The sequence below is a fragment of the Centruroides vittatus genome, unplaced genomic scaffold (genome assembly GCF_030686945.1).
Source record: "Centruroides vittatus isolate TY-2023 unplaced genomic scaffold, ASM3068694v2 contig_345, whole genome shotgun sequence".
In the NCBI taxonomy this organism is placed as follows: domain Eukaryota; kingdom Metazoa; phylum Arthropoda; class Arachnida; order Scorpiones; family Buthidae; genus Centruroides; species Centruroides vittatus.
This window is the reverse complement of record NW_027122170.1, coordinates 2792807-2813305: the sequence shown is the minus strand read 5'-3', so window position 1 is coordinate 2813305 and position 20499 is coordinate 2792807. Positions and strand designations below refer to the sequence as shown.

The following is a 20499-nucleotide window of genomic DNA, read 5'->3' as shown; positions in this document are numbered from 1 at the left end:
CACAATTTTGTGTGTTTAAAAAAAAGCAAAATTTTCTCTCATAAATTACAATTTTGTCTCTTTGATAAAACGCAAAAGAATTTTTATTAATTTTCTATAAAATACAAAAATCCTTTCTAACTCCTTTAATTTATTTGATAGCGCATATTTTTTATTTAATTTTAATTTTTTAAAAATTAAATAGTGTTAAGCAAATTACATTTTAATTATATTTACATTTTTAGTAAGTAAATAAACACCATTAAAATATATTTAATTATTTGTAAAAATGATTTTTTTAGAATAGATAATTAATTACGATTTTTTTCTTTGGGCATTAAACGAAATTAATTATTGACAGAATAAATAAATAATTTGTGATTTTTATAAGAAAATAAAAATACAATTTGACAATTTTTATTTACTTTTATTTTCGGTGTGAAAAGTTTATTTAACAATGATAAAAGTGAATTATTATACGAATTATGGAAATTTATTTAAGATATTTATTTTAAAAACAACCAACGAAGCGCTTCTGCTGTTTCCCGTGTATCGACTTGTGTAGAATTTCTGTAGAATTTTTGCACTTTTTGAGAAGAATTTCTTAGAAATTTTTCTAGCCGAATTTCAGAAGAGAATCTTCGAATTATGCCTGAAATTTCTCCAGCAAATACGTAAAAATTGGTGAGAAATGCTCAATAGTATTTATTTGAGAAAATGTTCAAAAATGCCTAAAAACTGCTTGTGAAAATGTCCGCAGATTTTCTCAAGAATTTTTAATGTAAACTTCTAATTCTCTCTCGACGATCTTCGAAATTTTACATAAGATTCTCGAAATATCCTCGAGAAAATGTCCAAATTTTAATTTTAAAAGTCATCGAAAATCCCGAATAAATGTGTAAAAATTCTGAAAACAAAATCCAAATTTTCCGTTAAAAATCTTAAGGAATTTTATAAAAATTAAATATATTAAAGGTTTATTAAGAAGCTTTGAAAATCCTAAACAGCGTTAAATAAGCCTTCAATAATCTTTCAAAATATTTGAAACTTTAAAAGTATTTAATAGGCTTTTATAAACCTTAAAAAAGCCATAATTAAATTCGTAAAAACCACCTGAAAAGCGCTTTAAACGCTGTAAAATAATTTTTATAAATTATTAATAAATCTGCGAACTAAAAAATCCTTGATAAACCTGAAAATATCATTAAAAATCCCCAAGATATCCTTAAAAACCTTTAAAAATTGCGAGATTTTAGCTAGAAATTCAGAAGGAAAGATTGATCCGAATGAATTTCCTATTCTAAAAATATAAATTATTTATTTATTTAAAGAATTTACAGTAAAATATTCGAAGATAAACAAAAGTTTTCCTTCAAATCCAGACAGTTATTTGGATAGGTATAATTAGAAATCCACGTCGAAAGTTGACATCATCAATGCTTTAAGCAATCAACTCTCTCGTAACAATCAAGAGTTTGGCACCAAATTGGTTCCCGTTTTGTTCCACAAATGAATTTGATTCTCTCGAGACAATTCGAATATACTTAAACGAACGTACGTCACCATGGGAAAGTCACACGCGCTCCTATACACACGTGACACGTCACGTTTGTCTCTCGTTCGTTATACACTTTGGAATTTTCTTCGTAATTAATTTGCTACAAAACTATATAAAATTTATGCGAATTTTATTACGTAAATATAATTAGAATTTTATTTAAAATTTCCTTTTAATCTTTATTCTCAGCTTCTTCTTCTTCTTCTCCTCCTCCTTTAAAGATGCTTCATCCGTTGCTCTTGGTCTTCCCTATACCTGCAAGGGAGAACGAATTTTTTCTGTTTTTTTTTTAATATAAATTATTTGAATTTTTATTTTAAAAGATTATATTTAAATAAATTTTAATATTTTTAAATATTATTTTAAAATATTTTTTATACTTAGAATTTTTTGTTTAAAAGTAATGCTAGACGTTTGAGGTGTGATTTGTTACGTTTTTGGATCTTTAAGAAAAAAATTCCGTTTAAATTTTATAAATTTGTTATATTTTAATCGAATATAAACAATCTTAAATATAATTTTATAACTTTTTAAATTTATTTCATGAATATTTTAAAGTTTTACGGCGCAACATCTCTCTCTTAACTGGATTGCTTTGCTCCTCGGCATCACTGCGGATTTAGGAATATCTCAACGTCGCGGAATTAGCATTTACGCGATTTAAACAAATAAAATAAAAATAATTAATTATAAAACTATATAAACGAGTTAAATTCATTAATCATCTTGAAAAGTTAGCGTATTTTAAGTAGGAAAATCACTTTTCATAATGGAGAAGATACGCAGCATCTTGGCATAGAGCAATCGCATTTTGTGTATAATCTTCACCAAAAAATAAGCGACATTTATTAAGGATTTAGTAAATTTTAAAGCATAAAATCATTTTATCTTGAATTTTACACAAAATTCCGCCTAGAAGTGGCAGAAAATAAGATAAACGAGGAAGAAGTTATGGTTACCTTCGGATGAATATTACAAGAGTTTGTTAGAGAATGATTTAAAATAATTAAAAATAATATTCCCATTTCATTAATCCTCAACTATTTATACTTTTAAGTCTTTACTTCCGTTGTCATCAGACTTTACAAACTAAAGAAGCAGTTTAAAGAACTTGAATAATTGAACTATCCTACTACAACTTAGATAATTAAGTACCAACATCCTATCTATATTATAATTACCCCCTCTGTGGATAATTAACCAGAACATAGTTCAACTTCGCTATCTCTAACATGGCGATTTGTTAACGAGAAATTTTGTAACCAATATGGGTGAGTGTATTAATAATAAACTGGAATTTACTACCATCCATCACTCGTTTGCCACTAATTATCCATCCCTGTTGAGAATATTGTTAATATAACTTCACTATCCGAATTTAAATTAAATCATTTTTCTTACTTTTAACTTCTTAAAACGTTTCCCAATTAGTTAACTATCGTTGCGTTAAGGGTCCATCCTCTTTCATGTCGCCTGATGCGCACGGATGAGTGATAAACGTAAGCGCTTTAACACACGTGGTCGAGCGCAGCATCCATGCGTTATATACATCAATGAGATTAGTAATACGCCCTTTAAAACCTGATTTACGCTCTTGTTTAAGCTTTGGAAGCCTTCTTTCGACAGTTAGGCTCGCCTCTCCCCCATTACGAATCGTCGTTTGTGTTGTTGCCAGTGATAAAAATGCCATCCTGTAGTTTTCCGAGCCAAGTTCGGCAGTCTCTACGCGTTACAAGATTAAAAAATAATCTAGGCGCTTAGAAACAGCCTTATTTAAGCGTAGGACACCTTCTACTAACAGTTACACTCTTACCTCCCCCATTAGTCCTGTAGGATTTAAACACCGACTAGTTCGATAACACCGCTTAATTACGCGCACAGAAAACATCACATTTACGAGTTATTTAAGCGTAGGACACGTCCACCTAACAGCTACAACTAGCATCCCCCATTATGAATCGTCGTTTGTCTACTTATGATTGATGACAGAGCGACCCTGTAGGATTTCTCTATGCCAAATTCTCTATCCTAACATCGTAATTATCGCCCTATACTTTGCAATACAATCATCATTCACTAGTTGACCGATTGCTATGTGTACGAGCATGTGGTGCATTGATCGAACCGCTGTACCATTTCTCATATGAAAAAATCTCCTCTGCGTGGTACCCTATTGTAGTATTATTCATTCCCTGGTACCTCCCGTAATCGTATCGATAAAAAATTTTGGTAATTTGGCGACTTTTTCACCGTGTTTTACAGGCCCGAAATTCGGCACCTCTCTCACTTTCCCGTGTTTAAAAGTCTTACATTTTAATTGTAGTGTGTTGTTTCTAACCTGTCATAGCCGTTAGCTAACTATTGTTAGTTTAAGCGTGTATAAACCCTTAACAACAATCGCTTCTCTTACTGGGAACTGTCCAATCTGCACTCCACGTTGTCACGCTATTTCGACTTTAGTATAATCATCATCAATACGTGGCACGCGTTAGTACGCTCGAAAATCTCCACCCCCGTTTTTTCCCTATCAATTCCCGTTAGGGAAAAAAATTATAAAATGATTCCCAGAAAAAACAACCCCTTTATTAACACGTAAAGGGGTGGGAGATTATAAGCGGTAATTGCCGTGTAAGGCTGTGTATTTGTTAATTTAGATACACTTCTAACACGTGTAGAAGAACCAGGCGCAGGTGTTAAGTCCCCCCCTCTCTTCAACACCGACCCTAAAAGTAGTGAAGGGAATTTTTGCCAATTTATATCTTTGGTAAGAAGGATCAACTTTCACTCAACGGTATAATAGGGTGGGGATAGAAGCCTCCTCATTCATCTCTATTCGTCACTTAAGTGTCACATTCTAGTCCGAGTGACATACCACACGTGCTCCCTCCACCCCGAACCAGGGGGGAAAGAGCCACGAGTGATGTATGAGATCTCGTCCCGTTAATATAGGGTGTGACAAAACCGAAGATGGGAAGAGAAGCGATAAGTAGATGGAGTAAAAACTCCCTCCCTCCCTCTCTGTCGCTCTCTCCAAGTTCGACGGAGGACCCAACAATGACGGTGTTTACTTTGTGTTTTTTTATTGTTTCAACGCCTTTTCTTCCCAGAAAACACAGCAATTACCAATTCGTTCTTAAGGAAAAACTTGTAAAATTTCGCTCTTAATCTCTTTGTTTTAGGTCTCTGTGGCAATCACAGAATGGATTACCCTCGGGGTCTTTGGGGATAAGGAAGAGAACGAGAGAAAGAGAGAAGAAGGAAGAGGAGGAGGGAGGAGGAAGAGAGAGAGAGAGAGAGAGGGAAAAAAACATGGTTATCTGGTGAAAGGCAAAATTATAGACTTTCATCAAAGTTTTACTTGTAATCTTTCTTCTTACTTCTTATCTCGCTCGCTCGTTTTTCTTTCGTTCTTTGTTCTTTTCTGGCGCTTCTTGTGGGAATTTAGACTAATTCGTTTCGATAGAATTCCAAGAAACTTTTTTGAACTTTCGCTTTCTAGTGTTTATTTTAGAATAGAAACCTTGTTTGATGAAAGGAAAACTATCGTTAAAGATCAATTTTATATGACAAAATTTTTAAAATTTAAAAATATATATTAAAAGATTCAAATGTTTTTATATATATATATAAATATAAATCTATATAAATACTTTAAATATTTTAAACGCCATTAATCTAACGAGAAAATTTAATTAATCATTTTCTTAAGACTCGCCCTCGTTCTTAATTGTAATTAAATTTAGTAATTAAATGTGCGTTTTTTACAGGATTTATCTCCGGGTAATGTAAGTAGGATTGTAATTAAGTGGCGGAAGGATGAAGGAAACGTAGGAAAAGATGTAACTAGAAATAATGAGAAGGATTTAAGGAGGGATGAGAAAGATAAAGAGGAGTTAAAAGAGAGAGAAAGAGATAATTGAGAATATATGTGTAGACTAAGAGATTTAAATAGAAATAAAAGGATGTAGTTAATAAGAAACGTAGGAAGATATAGGATTAGGATAGGAAAGATAGGATATAGGATGTAAATAAGACATTATAAGAAAGTGATAATTTACAATGGGATGAAGGGATAACTAGGATATTGCGAGAGAGAATAAAGGATAATGATGAACTTCGTGTGATAAAGAATAAAGGATGTAAGGAATGAAATTAAAAATAAATAAAATTGGGTGTAAGGGATGGAAATTATGAGAGAAAGAATCGGGGATAAGGGATGAAATCCGTGTGAGAAATAGAGGAGAAATAGGATGTAAGGGATATAATTAGAAATACTGTGAGATAGAATAAGGGATAAGGGATAAAACTATTGTAAGAAAAAGTAGAGGATGTAAGGAATGAAATTCGTGTGAGGATTATGTAGAAATAGAGAAGGAATAGGATATACAGAATATAATTGAAGATATTGTGAGAAAGAGTAAGAGATGTAAGAGAGAAAATTTATGTGAGAGATAGAATTGTATGTAAGGGATTTAAGTAAAACGTAGTGTGACTTAGTATAACACTAACGTATTAACAATAGAATTTCTGAAACGTAAGAAAAATGATTTTTAAAAATGAATTAATAAACTTATATTAAAATATTTGCGAAAATCTGTTTAAAAACTTGGTAATAAAAATTTACATATTCAGCTGGAAAATAAATTTACTTTCGATCATTATTTAGCGTGATAAATTCTATGTTGCAAGCTATTTTAATATTCGATTCTATAGAATTTTTACACGTTAAAAACTAGTAAAAACGTGTAAAGAACGAAGAAATCTTTCTTTTATGGGTAAATTTACGTTTATAAATTTTACAAGCGAGAGAAAAAATTGTGATTTTCACATAGAATAATTCTATGGTAATATAAATTCTAGTGTGAATTTGTGATGTAATTATTAAATTACTGATGAATTTGATGTTTCATCTTCGGTAATTAAAGAATTTCATCAGGAAGAGGATGCAGAGGTCAATTTAATAAACGAGAAATAGGTGTGAACAGTTGTATGAATGGGCCTTAATTGATGAAGCCAGAAATATAGTGAGAGTGAAAGGATGTAAGGGATAAGTAAGGAATTGTTTGGGATGTAAGAAATGAAACTCAGAATATTAGAATGGAATATAAAGATAAAATTAGGGGATTATATAAAAAAAGAATCAAATGTAAGGGAATAGAATAGGATGTAAGAGATGAAGCTAAGAATACAAAAGTAAAGGATGTAAATGAAAATAAGTAAGAGATAAACTAAGGTTATATGAAGAAACAGATTTTGTTTTTATATTTTATCCTATTACTTCTTTTTAATATTCCTAGTTTCATCTCACATCGTATCCTACCTCGTTTTTACCCCTACTTACATCCTTTACTTTTATATTCTTAGCTTCATCCTTTACATTTCATCCTGTACTTAGTTATATCCTTTACATTGCAGTCTATTCTTTCACGTAATATAAGGGATATAACTAAAAAAGGGATAAGAAGTTGTATATTATTTTAATAAAATTAGAAATTTAGAAAAGGTTGGAGAGAAATTATATAATAAAATAAGAAATTTCTACTGTTAATTTTTCTTATTCTTGAAGTTAAGAAAAGAATTTTTCAAGATGTTATTAGGTTATTTTTCACCAGTTTTGTGTTAGGAAATGCAAAAAAACTTGTTCGGTTCTTTGTTTCGTGTAAACATCGCAGGTAAAAAAGGGAAAAAATATGCACAGAATTTCTAAAAATAAAAAGAAATCACTTAATTTTAAAATAGGTTGAAACTTTTAAAAGAAAAATATACTTTCAATTTAAAAAAATAATAAAGTTTACACGAGAAACTTTGAGAATAAAATATTTCATATTTACATGATCTAACTGGATTTTTTATATGAAATTATGCTTTAATTATCATTCAAATTGGGTTGTATAGCTTTAAACATAGTAAATTATTATTAGTTTCTCTATTACAGGTGAATTTTAATTGGATTTTTAAGGTTTTAAAATGTTTATTTTTTGAAACTTGAAAGGTGAGTCATTTCGATCGTAATGACTCACAAAACGAAAATATGATCCATAAGAAATCATCTGTTATATGCAAAACACGCGAATAATCAACATAATTTTTGACTCTTAGTGATTGTATTTTCGTAAATATAAAGGAGTCACTCAAATAGATTGGATCCACAACAAATTGTTTGCATAGAAATCAATTAATTGACTAATTACGCATTGTTTATTTTATACACTATCCAAGCAGAAGTAGGTGACTTTTATCACGTCAAGTTCTATCCGCTGCAGTAAACGAAAGTATAGTTGTAACAGGCAGAGAGGCTCCACTAATGGAACAAAACGTTGTCGATCCCCTTTACTCGGTAAATATCATATATCTGCTCCCCATTTGCCTGTCACGTGCTGCGGTATCCTGACCCTAATTCCCTGCGCTCACCCCAAAACTTCATTGTAATCTAGCTACTTACATTCGCTAGCGTTTAAGTAGGTTAATTTCGTGATAACTTCCCCGCATAGCTAGCGAGCCGAGCAGAAAAGAGACATTTACAGGGGCAGCGCGTTAAAATGTTTTTATTATTATTATTTCATTTCTTCTTTTGTCCACGTGTATTTAGAGTTATGATTAAACAGACCGCGTATACTTTATTTAGCTTTATTTGGTGGGTGGAAAGTGCAATGAAAGAAGGGGAAGTTAGATAAATCAGCATTCTCACGCACTTGGAAAACCTACCTGAAGCCGGAGTTGCGCCTTTCCTTTCTAATGAGCCTGCGGCTATACAACAAGGGAATGCCATTAACAGGTCTTTCTTCTACTTAGCCGTTGTTTTCCCCCGGTGGCTGGCCAGACTCCTATACCGTCTGATTAGCCAAGGTGAGGGAGGGAGAAAACTGGCGCTTCCCTACTGCGATTGCGCACGCATAAAATCCCCGTGACGTCACGACGGAATCGCGAACAGGTGCACCATGTGAGCGACAATAATACGCCGACTGGATACGTCCGGACAGACACAACTCGATAGCTGTTTAGGCCTAGCTGACTTATAGTTACTTGCAGCTTCCGGTACGTAAAGAAGTCGAGTCGGCCATGAATGGTAAACAGCATATGTCTCTTCATCCTCCCATCAACACCGCCACCGGGACTTGCTTCCCTGGAAGATATTCTCCCACCTACCGCAGTGCGGATCCTATGCGGAGACATTGTATGGGAAATCCACCGGTATGTTAACATTTTTTCTCGTTTTTTAACGCTCTCATGCTCTACCAAACTAATTACCGCGCCACACTCCACTCCGAACTAAAGCACAGCCTTCGAGCTGCGCTCCTCCTTCGCTCTCCTTCGCTCGGCTCGCAGCTTCTCTACTTGTCCACTAAACTTGTATATTCGAGCGTACGTCGCGTAATTACGCGTGACAATAATTTATACCTCACTCGGGAGACAATTTACACTTTCGCGGCAAGTTTCGTCGCGTTGCGCGAGGTTAAATTCCCGAAAATGTCATAGATTTTACTGCCTTTAGCCGCTTTTGACCTTTACCTATGGCATTTCTATTTATAGGGGAACTTATTTCCGAGTCTCGATGATACTTTAATGGGGAGAGCCGACGGTTTGACAGCTGTCGACATCAGCAAACACTCACCGAGTGGAGGTGCTACACTTCATCTAAAACACGATATGATGTACGCTCATCATCCAGGAATGGGAAGTGGACATCCCACCGCAAATAGTAGACCACACCATTCTCAAGTGAGCCATCCCGGAATGGACACCATGGATCTGTTAGATCCGTTGTGCCCCTCGTCTCTTCCTCCACTCACCATGGCAGCGGATAACAACTCGATGAATCCCCACGGCCATCCTCAACTCCACAGTTCTATATACAGCCACAGCATGAATACCATGATGAGTTCTCATCACACTCTCTCCTCTCATCATACTTTAGCCATGCACGACGTCGACACGGATCCCAGAGAGCTGGAGGCATTCGCCGAGAGATTCAAACAGCGTCGTATCAAACTGGGAGTCACACAGGCGGATGTGGGGAAAGCACTGGCCAATCTCAAGCTACCAGGAGTCGGATCCCTGTCTCAAAGTACAATTTGCAGGTTCGAATCGTTGACCCTATCACACAACAACATGGTGGCACTCAAACCCATACTCCAAGCATGGTTAGAAGCTGCAGAAGCTCAGGCTAGAAACAAGAGAAGAGACCCGGATAGCCCCAGCGTGCTGCCAACAGGTGAGAAGAAGAGGAAGAGGACATCGATAGCGGCACCCGAAAAACGTTCCCTGGAAGCATATTTCGCCGTGCAGCCCAGACCCTCCGGTGAAAAGATAGCGGCCATTGCCGAAAAATTAGATTTGAAGAAGAACGTGGTACGAGTTTGGTTCTGTAACCAGAGACAGAAACAGAAGAGGATGAAGTACTCGGCCACCACTCATTAGTAATTCGTTAGTAGAGTGTAAGGTCCCAGCCCCTTTAAACAAAACAAAAATTATATATATATACATATATATATATATATATACACATATATGACGAAGCTGGGGCCGGGTCGTAAGGCCCAAACTCTGGCAAAAATTTCCGTTTCCTCGTTCCCCCCTGAAGAAGAATTTGTTGTCCCACTTGTATGTGTATATATATATATATATATATATATATATATATACATATATACACATACATATATATATACACACACACACATACACAAGAGAAAAATAAATAACACGCCCTCCCGATAGCGTGCTGTCAAAGATTCATACGGGTCAAAGTTCACAATATATGAATGAGTGAAGATATATAAATATATATAAGGAAAAAATATAAATACATACCTTAATCCCGTTCGTATTTTAATATTATTTCTGTCCCCCTCGGACTATAATTCTTCGAGAACGATGATGATTCCGTAGATTTGGATGCAGAGAATGGGTCTACTTAACTGTATCAGACTTTTGCCCATCTTTCCACATATTTGAACTAGAATGTCATCAGTCTGTGTATTGATCATTCCAGTATTACATTCAGTATTAATGACGTCGGCTTAACAACTGAATATTGCATGCAGGTGATTAGGGGAAGGACGACGACAGGGGGAATGTCACGTGACGTAGCTGCACGTGTCCCGTCTGACTCGTGACGAACATAGAGAAAAATCCCAACAAGATAACGTTGAGGTAAGTATGTGCATTTTAATTGTTATTTTTTAAAAAACGGCGGTTTAGGAGCGTTAAGATCGCGAGATGTAAAACGAGAGAGTTTTTAACTGTTTAATGAGCAAAAATTCGAGTTTCGACGTGTTCAAAACGTTAATTTTTAGCACATTTAGGGTGTATTTTGCATAATTTTTTTGTATAATAGCTTTTTTAAACACCCCACCTTACACATCCACATGACAAGCGAGTTTTTATGTGTTAAAAAACGCGAAAACTTTAATGTTTCGAGTATTTAAGGTATATTTTGTATAATTTTAGCGTTTCTGACCCCCGTTGAATCCCCCTTCTACTGATCCACGCTTGTACAGTACGATAGAAAACCTAAGAAGGTTAATGTATCATCCGTTTAATCGCTCTCCGCACTTATCACTCGTGAGGGAGGAAAAAACAAATTATTATTATTTAGTTTTTTATAACAAAATATCGTTATTTCTCCGTATTATGTAAAAATAATAGATAAAAATTGAAATAATCTACAGTTTTCTTCCGTTACTAAAAACCCTATTCCCCGGGGTCGAGGGGAAAGATTATCACATTTTAATCCGTTAATGTACTGTACAATATCGTTTCTCTAGGCATTTTCATCGAGAAAAATCGTCCTTTTTAACTTGTTGCGCTTTTTTTTTCAATTTATCAGTTTAATTCGTAAATTAAGGGGGTCTATACGAGAAAACGAGGATAACAATTAGTTCCTCTATTAAACTACAGATGAGGGGAAGTTTTGGAGGGTTTTTTAATGTTTATGGCCAAAAATCGCGACATACAGGACGTACTTTCGAATATTTTCGTAAATCGTTAAGAAAATAATACTGAGGTTAACGGGAAAACCCGTCACGACGGCCATTTAAGGGAGATTTTCGCGAGGGAAAGAGACGTCTAGATAGGTAATTTAGGATTTTATATAAAGATTTTAGGGAATTTGATAGCTTTAGATGAAAATTTTAGGGATTTTTCGTAATGATTATGTCTAAAATCGACGTGTTTTTAAATATTTTCGTAAATTGCCAAGAAAACGGTACTGAGGTTAACGGGAAACCCGCTACGACATCAATTTAAGGGAGATTTGTACTGTACAAGGAAAAAGAGATATCTAGAGAGGCAATTTGGGGATTTTATATAATAATTTTAGAAATTTTTTAACGTTCATATCTAGACGTGCATGACGTACTGTTAAGTGTTTTGATAAATAATAGAGATGATAACAGGCAAATCCTTGATTGGGGTCGTTTAACGGAGGTTTAGGCAAAAATTAATTCCATTGTTAAACTCACTCCGAGGGGAAATCTCGGGATATTTTATACAAGAAAATGGTAGCGTAGTTCGTTTATTAACCTTTAAATATGGGAAAATTTTTAAAAAGTATTTAATCGAGAAAGGCGCGACATACAGGACGTACTTTTAAATATCTTCATAAACTTTGAGTAAAAACCGATTTAATGTAGGTCCATACAGAAAGAAAGGAATCTTTTAGGGAAATTTAGGGAATTTTTCAATTATCATAAAAATTGCAACATACGTGACGCACCCCGAACATTTTTATTAAATTTTTAATCAGCCAATTCCCGTAATTAACCAAGAAAACAGCGCGTAATTATCGCCCTTACAGGGAGGAACGTCAGAGAAAAAAACGAAGAAAATCGCGACATACAGGACGTACTACGAAAGATTTCGCTAAACTTCTAAGAAAACAATGGCGATAATAGAAGGCAAATCCGTGATTCCAGGGTCAAGCGTATTATTGCATGTCGACTGAGTTATAGTGGAACATATTCCCCCCGAGGGAATCTTCCTCCCCCCGAAAAAAGTGGAGCCGGGGTCGATGTCTTAAATTAAAAATCGATCTTAACTTTTGTAGGAACATGTTATATGCATTAAATAGCTTGACACGTATAATATTAAGAGTATTGCCATCTATCAAGTTTCATTTGACCAATGCCTTATCGAACAAGTAAGAGTGCAAGAAAAAAATCCGTCTCTTAGGACCCCTCCGACGATTCGATTGAGTTAGTGACGTTTTTAAATATTTCCCCTATTTTCCCCTACAAAAATACACTATATATAAGGTATAATTCGCGGTTTCTTCCTTATCTTAAATACCCCCTCCCGATTGGTTAATTTGAATTTCAAAATTAACCAATTAATCGACTTTCTGCAAGATTTTTGAATTCACCAATAAGAGCCTCGCTTTTTTTTTTAAATTTTAAATTGAAAAGTTTGATTTTTTTTTTTTAACTTTTTAGATTATGTTTTATTGGTTAATTCGTATATGTCGGTTCGATTTGTCGATATAAACACTAACTTAAAGCTTATTGGTCGGTTTTTATGACTGTTTGTTGTGCTGGTATCGTCTTATTGGTTTATTTAAATTTCTTATTGAAATTCGAATTAACCAATAAAGAGTTCGATTCTCGTTTTTGAATTTTTGAATGATTGTTAGTTTATATCCTATTGGTTAGTTTGTCTATCGATTCGATTTATTGAGATATTTAACTTTATTGGTCGGTTTCTATATTTGTTCGGGAATTATTATTGGTTAGTTAAGATTATAAGTTAATTTTTTATTGATTAATGAATATTTTTTAAAAAACTTATTTTATTGGCTGTTATTTAATTCGAAAATTTTTAATTAATCTCTAATTAATTATTACAGCTTGCATCTGATTGGTCTAAACTACGGTTATAAGAGAGGAAACATCTTATTGGTTACACGTGATTCTTAGTTATAAGTATCTTATACCTGATTTGCTAATTCAAATTATAGGTTACTGCTTACTCTTATCTTATATCTAATTGGTTATCCCTCTTCTTTAACTTATCCCATTGGTTAATTACTTTGTCTTACGTAATTATTACGTCAAATGATGTAATTAATTTCATTGGTTAGTTCGGTATTTTTGTCTTTAAAGATCAAGCGTCTCCTGGCATCTTAGCATCTTATTGGTTAATTCATACGTCTTAAGAGGCATGCCGAAATATTATTGGTCGATCGATAGTTAATATCTTATTGGCCGATATAACGTAACAATAAAAATTTTCTGCAATTTTATTGGCCTATTTCGTTTAACTCATCTTAAATCCGATTGGGTTACTCGATAGGAAATGCCCGCCACACGAAATCTTATTGATTAATTTAAAACTTAAATTTGATTGGGGTTTATTGTGTTGTTTAGACGTCGATTTCGACTTCTTTTGATTGGTTAATATCTCTTATTTAAATTATTTATCGATTCTTTTATCATTCCGAGAGTTTTACTTCGCATATTTACGCCTCTACTCAATCAAATATCTCGTTATTTTGATAAACGAGAGGAAGTAAAGGAGTGTGCTTTTGTTATTATATTTCGAAAAATATAAACATTATCAACTAGAAATTGCAAACGGAGAACGAACGAGAGCGACGAATTCGCATCTCTTAAGCAATTTCCCCTCCCCTCCTTGATAAATAATAGTTTAAAAGTGTAAATTTCGTGAATAATTTAACTAAAAATTGCCGGAAATCAATTTGTTTTCGTATTATTTCTCTAAGAATCGAGTCTCTCGAGAGATACACGCGCTTCTTCGTCCTCTTTTTCCAGCATCTCGTCACTCAGCATCCGACGGATGATAACTCCTTAAGAATCGGTAATTATTTCGTTTATCCGCTCGACAGAGAACATATTTTAGCACCCTTTTCCATCCGTAAACATTAATTAACCGGGGGGTTTCCCGCGTAGATCGCCCCATCCAGTGAATTAGTTACCAAACCGCGCCAAGGGCGTAGTCGGGAAAGCAGGATGGAGTTACAAACAGCTGTCGGGACTCTTTATAATGATACAGATAGTGTCATTTTTATCGATAATATAGTAAATTCGATAGAGTTTAAGCGCTTTAACGAGGTTAGCCACGTTGTAAAGGGGTAGAGGAAAATGAAAAAAAGAAAGGGGGAGAGGAATGCTCTCAGACGAAAAATTAGGAGCTAATTGAGTTGGAGCAATCAGTTTGATTCCTCTAAAGAAAAAGGATAGAAACAAGAGGGAGACTTTAGAGCAATATCGTCAATGGAAGTCGAAGATTAAAAGTTTTGTGTGTGTTGCACTCTTCGACTAACGGACGTATTAGCTTTAATTGGTGGCCCTATGTGCAGGGAACCTAAAGTCGAAATGTTGCGTGAAGAGAGAGATATCTTCCTTATCTGTTGAGGAAGCGTCGGAGCAACAAGATCAGTTAACAACGGATCCACTTTAGAACTAAATACAAGTGGACGGTGAAAGCGAAGACGTGTTCGATGTCAAAGTGCTGTTTAGACTCGTTAGTTGGCTTGGTATCTAGCACGTCAGCATGCTACAGTTAGTTGCAATGGAAGCTAATGTTCTCTGCGAAGAAATCCCATGTGTCGACCTACCCGTTACTGTGTACACGGCTTTAAAGTTTTACACTTTCCCACTTTCAACTGACCGCGATACAAAGGTTCCGTCAATTCAATCAATTTATGACTTATACATAGGCCATCTGTGTTGATACCTTTCTGACAATTACATCTTTCACCCTCGTTTCGGAAGTCGACAAGTTCGTTTATGTAGTTTTATTCTCCCTCCCTTGTTCTTAAACGAATATTTTGGAAATTAGTCGGAATTTTCTTCCATTTTTCTTAAGTGGAGACGATTAAAATGGTGATTATTCAATCACGTAGCAAGTGGCTTTGCTTGGGGTTTAGAACGTCTCTCACGTCTTTGCTTCATTAAATATGAAATGTTCCATTCTTCACAGTCCGTGATGCTTTCGTTCTGTCTTAATTCCCTTTCTAAATATGTCTCCTTCTCTCCTGTTTTCTCCTAACGTTTTCCACGATTTTTCGCGCTTTCCTTTCCGTAAATTAATTGCCGGCTCTGTAAACTTGTCAAATTAATTAATTTTCGGCTTTTTTCTTTACTGTATAACACTAATTTATGACGTCGTTACGCGCTTCTTCGATCGCGTGTAACGCGTAATAGCGGTTCTGCCGCGTAATTAATGCTCGTCTAGATCGACGAGCAGCATTTGTAGCATTATACAACGCGTTATAACGGGCAATAAGATATAGATATAAATTGTATCTTATATACGTCTTCTGTATTTATATAAAGACGATCTCGGCAGCACCTAATTCCACATCGTCCCATATCAGTAAAATAATTATATATGGCATTTTTAAAGCCATTTCGATGCCAGATTTGTAGCAGTTCTGTTGTTAAAGGTATAAACTCAGGCACGAGGACGAGAGACGTTCTCTAAAATTAATTGATTTACATTTATTCTTCACTAAATAAGTCGTTAGAGAAGGCAAATCTGAGTGATAATTTTAAGTAGAATTTGCCATTCGAGAGAAAAAGTCTTTAAAAACATCTCGAAAAGATAAAGAAGATGAAAAGTCGTAAGTTTAATTAACGATTTTTCAAGTTTTTCCACGAGAAAGTATGAAGAGATTTTTTGAATGTTCGCAAGAAGGAAACGAAAAAGGAATTAACCGTACAAAAACGGGGGTTAGACGTTAATTAAATTATTCATAAACCAAATTAATTCGCGGACGTGAGAAAAAAACGAATTAATGATCGAAATTTTAATTAGAAGTAGTTCACTACCACCAACAATAATCTATCAAACAAGGCTAGATATTGCTGGAAATACTGCATAAAAGTAGATAAGACGAAATATACTTAAGATTTTAGTGGGGTCATATAAGATATAGCTCAAAGATTTGCCGGAGAGTACTACGAAGTACAGTCGATATATTGCTAGAGTATCACAAAATGTAGGTAAGATCGAGTGGGGTATAGCTAATAAGTTAAGATATTGCCGAAGATTAGTAGAAAATATATTCAAGATCTCGGTGGCACCACAAAATATAGTTAAGGCATTAGTGAGGATCGCTACACAGCCTAAAGGCGGCTTCTCTCGTCCTCGTAATTGGTGGAGACTTCTACCAAATATAATGACGGCTCGGAACATCAGTTTGCAAGTAGCGGAAAGGAAAGTATTTACAAAATTGATCAGAAAGTTTGAAGAAAGTTTACGCCAAGCAGATGTAAGTTAAAAAGAGAAAAAGAAAATAAAAATTCGGATCGAAATTCTCTCTACTATAAATCGAATGTCATCGTTTGGGACAATTTCTAAGGGATAATTATAGAGTTTTCAGACGTCGAGGTAGGGAATTGTCGGCAAGAGCAGGTGCAATGTCTCACACTGTGTGGCGCTGTTGGGGTCAGCGGGTATGACGTCACCTTTCGAGCGCCACTATCGGATCGATTTGGAACCAAGTGGGTTTGGTGAGAGAGAGAGAGAGATGTTATATACAGCTATTATTGTTGTCTAGCTAATCGTTATTTGTAGGTCCTGCTGGGTGGGTATACTCCTCGCTAATGTGTAGGTGGGGAGGGGGAAGGTTGCCTAGCAAAAAAAGAAAAAAAAACTTCAAACACCGGATGACGAAATTACTCTCCACCCCGTGCGACGAGTAAAACGATGACAAATCGTCGACGTCCACGCGAAGGGGGGAGGCAAACAGATAGTGGACTTTTAATATATTCGTAGAACAGAAATTATCCACTCTTTTCTTCGAGATTTGAAGGATGAAACGAGAAAGGACACTTAATCTTGGACGTAAATTTTATATCCGGACACGGTTTCGATCACTCAAAGATGAAGAAATGAATGTTCTTAGCTGTCATGTGTCATGCCGGAGAAGAATGAGATGTCTTTTTATAATATAGGAATCCTTACTATGTTATTAGGTACGGGCACAGACACGAACAAATATAGATCGTTAGTCGATAGAGAATAATTAATTTTAAATTATACAAGGGAGGATTTGAGGTGAAAAGACTTCCTTATCAATTATATTTACTCTCGTTTTTCTACCACAATTCCGACGTCGAAACCGCCACGAAGAACATGCTGGATAAATACGCTGATTTCAGCCTTTCTGGGTGTTTTATTTAATAATTACGCCTGGCGGAAGCGTAATTATTAGATAAAACGCTTAAATCGACGTTGCGTTAATTTTAAGTTGGGTAATTGCGGTGAAGCGTGACGATTTGGTGAAATTTCTGACCAAATGAAGAGCATTTCGTCACCCATTCGATTGAAACGGCACTTCAATAGACGAGTGTACTTTCTCTCTCCTCCATCCATTTTCTACTCTTCGGCCAAGTGCACTTTAACAATTACCCGTCATTAATTACTTTTCAATAAATGCACTTCGGTGAGTGCTCTTCGTTAATTGCAATTAACTTTTCACTTGTCGAATTTCATACCCTTTCGATAAGTAACCGGTAATTTCAATTTAATGCCTGTCACTTTCGCTAAATGCCTTTCGATCGTGCCTTTTTTTTCCTCCCAACGAGTGCTCGTCTCTGATTGCTCTTCTGCCAGTTTATTTAATAAATTTCCACATTTTCTAGCATTTTAAAGCGAGAATATTATAAATTCCTTCTCTCTAAATCCCGAATTACGCTTGAAATTCGTCTTCCGAATGCACCGTTTCTTGGAATAAATTTCAGGAAATGCCTTTGATTCTCGTGAAATTTTGCATATATTTAGCGATATTGACTGAATTGATTACATTGTTTCGTAAATATATATCCAATTTGGGGTGTATCGCGCCTATATTTTCCTAGACACGCTTATATACTCACTTCCTATCTATACTTTTACAGATATACATGTATGGTAAAACCTGTACTTTGCGGCCACTGGTGGTTCGGGTGGCCGCTTCGGAGGGGTGGTCTTTTACACGAGTTTACTGCTTATAGTCTCCTAGATACGCTGATATATTCACTCCTCGTTTACATACCTTCGTAGATATACACATACAGTAAAACTTGTACTCTGCGACCATCAATGATTTCGACCAAAAGGAGTGGCCGCTTTAGAAGGGTTTCGCTCTATATTCATTTCCTAGTGTCGCTTCCTGTTTATAGTAAATACGCTTATGTACTGTACAGTACTCACTCCCTACCTGTACCTGTACAATACCTTCACAGATAAGTACAGTAAAACCTGTAGTTTGCGACCACCAAAGGTTCCAACCAAAACGGATGGCCGATTTAGAGGGGTGGTCTTCGGTACAGTACTCTCTACCTGTACTTTCCTTGTTTAGAGCATTAAGAAAGGCAGCAACGAGCAAACAAACGAAGTCACCATAAAAACCAATTAAACACAAGCATTGTAATCAGTTATCACGCGACGTTTCACCCGTTTAATTACAGCAACAACAAACAACACTGGCAATTGTCGACTCGACTTACAGGAACCGATTTTTATTATTATTTTTCGTAATATTCCCTTGGATTTTTAAGGGGAGAAAAGGTAAATAAAGTAAGAAATCTTTTCCGATGAGGTTAAGAAATAAAATATTTTGTCGAATATCAAACGAGATAGCCGTATGACGGCATCGAAAGCTATCTTTACTTACACTTCACTCGGATCTATTGTTGTTAATGGAGGTCTGTAGCAAGTGCACCTGCACGGAGCGAGGTATTCATGAGTTGTTTGAGGGCTGAACATACAATAGACTCTTTACTTTCCCCTTCTCCTACTATACACTCCTCCATTTCGACAGCTTTTGACTAAATGTATCCTTTTTTTACTCCTTTGTTTCACCTTACAACAATAATATGATCTTTATACTTTCGATTCGAATCTATGCATTCCCTTTCTTAATATTTTAAACAATTTTTTCGTCAAATTATCTTTATATATTTACATAAATTATGCAGACCAAGCGGGTGTTTACGCGCTCTTAACACCTTCCTCCTCTTTTTCCGGCCCGATTTTTTTAAATAAATTAACGTTTCCTGCGTTCTAAAACGTTCAAAATATGTTTATCCGCGTTATAAATTACGTTTCGAATGGAAAATTTCGATGTTTTATTATATAAAATATAAATTATGAGCATTCTCTTTCTCTCTCCCGCTCTCGCTCTTCTTCATCTTCATCCTCTCTTCATCCCCGATTTTTCTCTTTCAGGCATTGAACCCGATTATATAACGTTTCTTTACGTTTATCCGCGTAGAAATATATAAAAACAGTCGAAGAAAAAAAGAAAAAAACATTTTTCCAACGAATTTAACGCCCGATTTACGCTTAATCAATGCAATTAAAAACCTGTTGGAAGCATAAAGGATGGATTTTTAAGTGGGAAGGAATCTTCTAGAATTGCAAAATACCTGTCAACAGATGAAGTATTAATTAATGAAATCGCCATTTAACGTGACTTGGATTAAAAATTTAAAGAAGAAATTATGAAGGCGATTCGTGAAGGATCTCCAGGGATGAAACGTCACTTCCGAGTGTAATAATTGCTTGGTATTTATTAAACTCTATATCTTTTTCCGACCTTATCCCGGCTTTAAAAAACCTTTTGATATTTTTTAAAGCGCAGTTTTATGTTTTAAACCACTTTATAACGATGGAAAAAGACGTTAGAGGCGAGTGACGTAAGCTAAATCAAAACACAAGTGATTTATAACTTTATCAATGCGCAGTTATAATTTATAAAGTTATAAAACCTCTCCCGAGTCGTGTCTGGCCGATTTTTGAATGTACTTTAATTCAATTTATTTGGAAACAGTTGCAAACTTTGATAGAAACTTGGCATTTTTTTCCCTACACTCCGGCGTAGAAAATAAATAAAAAAGAAAAAAATTATTGATGAAAATTCAGCATTTTTTTCTTCTCTCTTCGAAAAATTCTCCGTTTTCTTATTTATTTTTATATAATAAATTCACGATAATAAGTGCATTTTTAATGCTACA

At 34.9% G+C, this 20499-nt stretch overlaps 1 protein-coding gene across 1 annotated transcript; it reads left to right on the top strand.

The window, feature by feature from the left end:
* Positions 1-8539: 8539 nt before the first annotated feature.
* LOC136974267 (inhibitory POU protein-like) lies at positions 8540-10267 on the top strand. The gene is made up of 2 exons (XM_067269105.1): positions 8540-8728; positions 9068-10267. Exons 1-2 carry the CDS (start codon positions 8597-8599, stop codon positions 9953-9955), a joined length of 1020 nt encoding a protein of 339 aa, XP_067125206.1. The 5' UTR covers positions 8540-8596; the 3' UTR covers positions 9956-10267.
* The last annotated feature ends 10232 nt before the right edge of the window (positions 10268-20499 follow it).

What these genes read in the sequence shown, in the direction of transcription:
- LOC136974267 (XM_067269105.1), top strand. Translation starts at nt 8,597, where the DNA reads ATGAATGGTAAACAGCATATGTCTCTTCATCCTCCCATCAACACCGCC. An exon ending in ATTGTATGGGAAATCCACCG is followed by an intron (nt 8,729 to 9,067) that starts GTATGTTAACAT and finishes TTCTATTTATAG; the next exon opens with GGGAACTTATTTCCGAGTCT.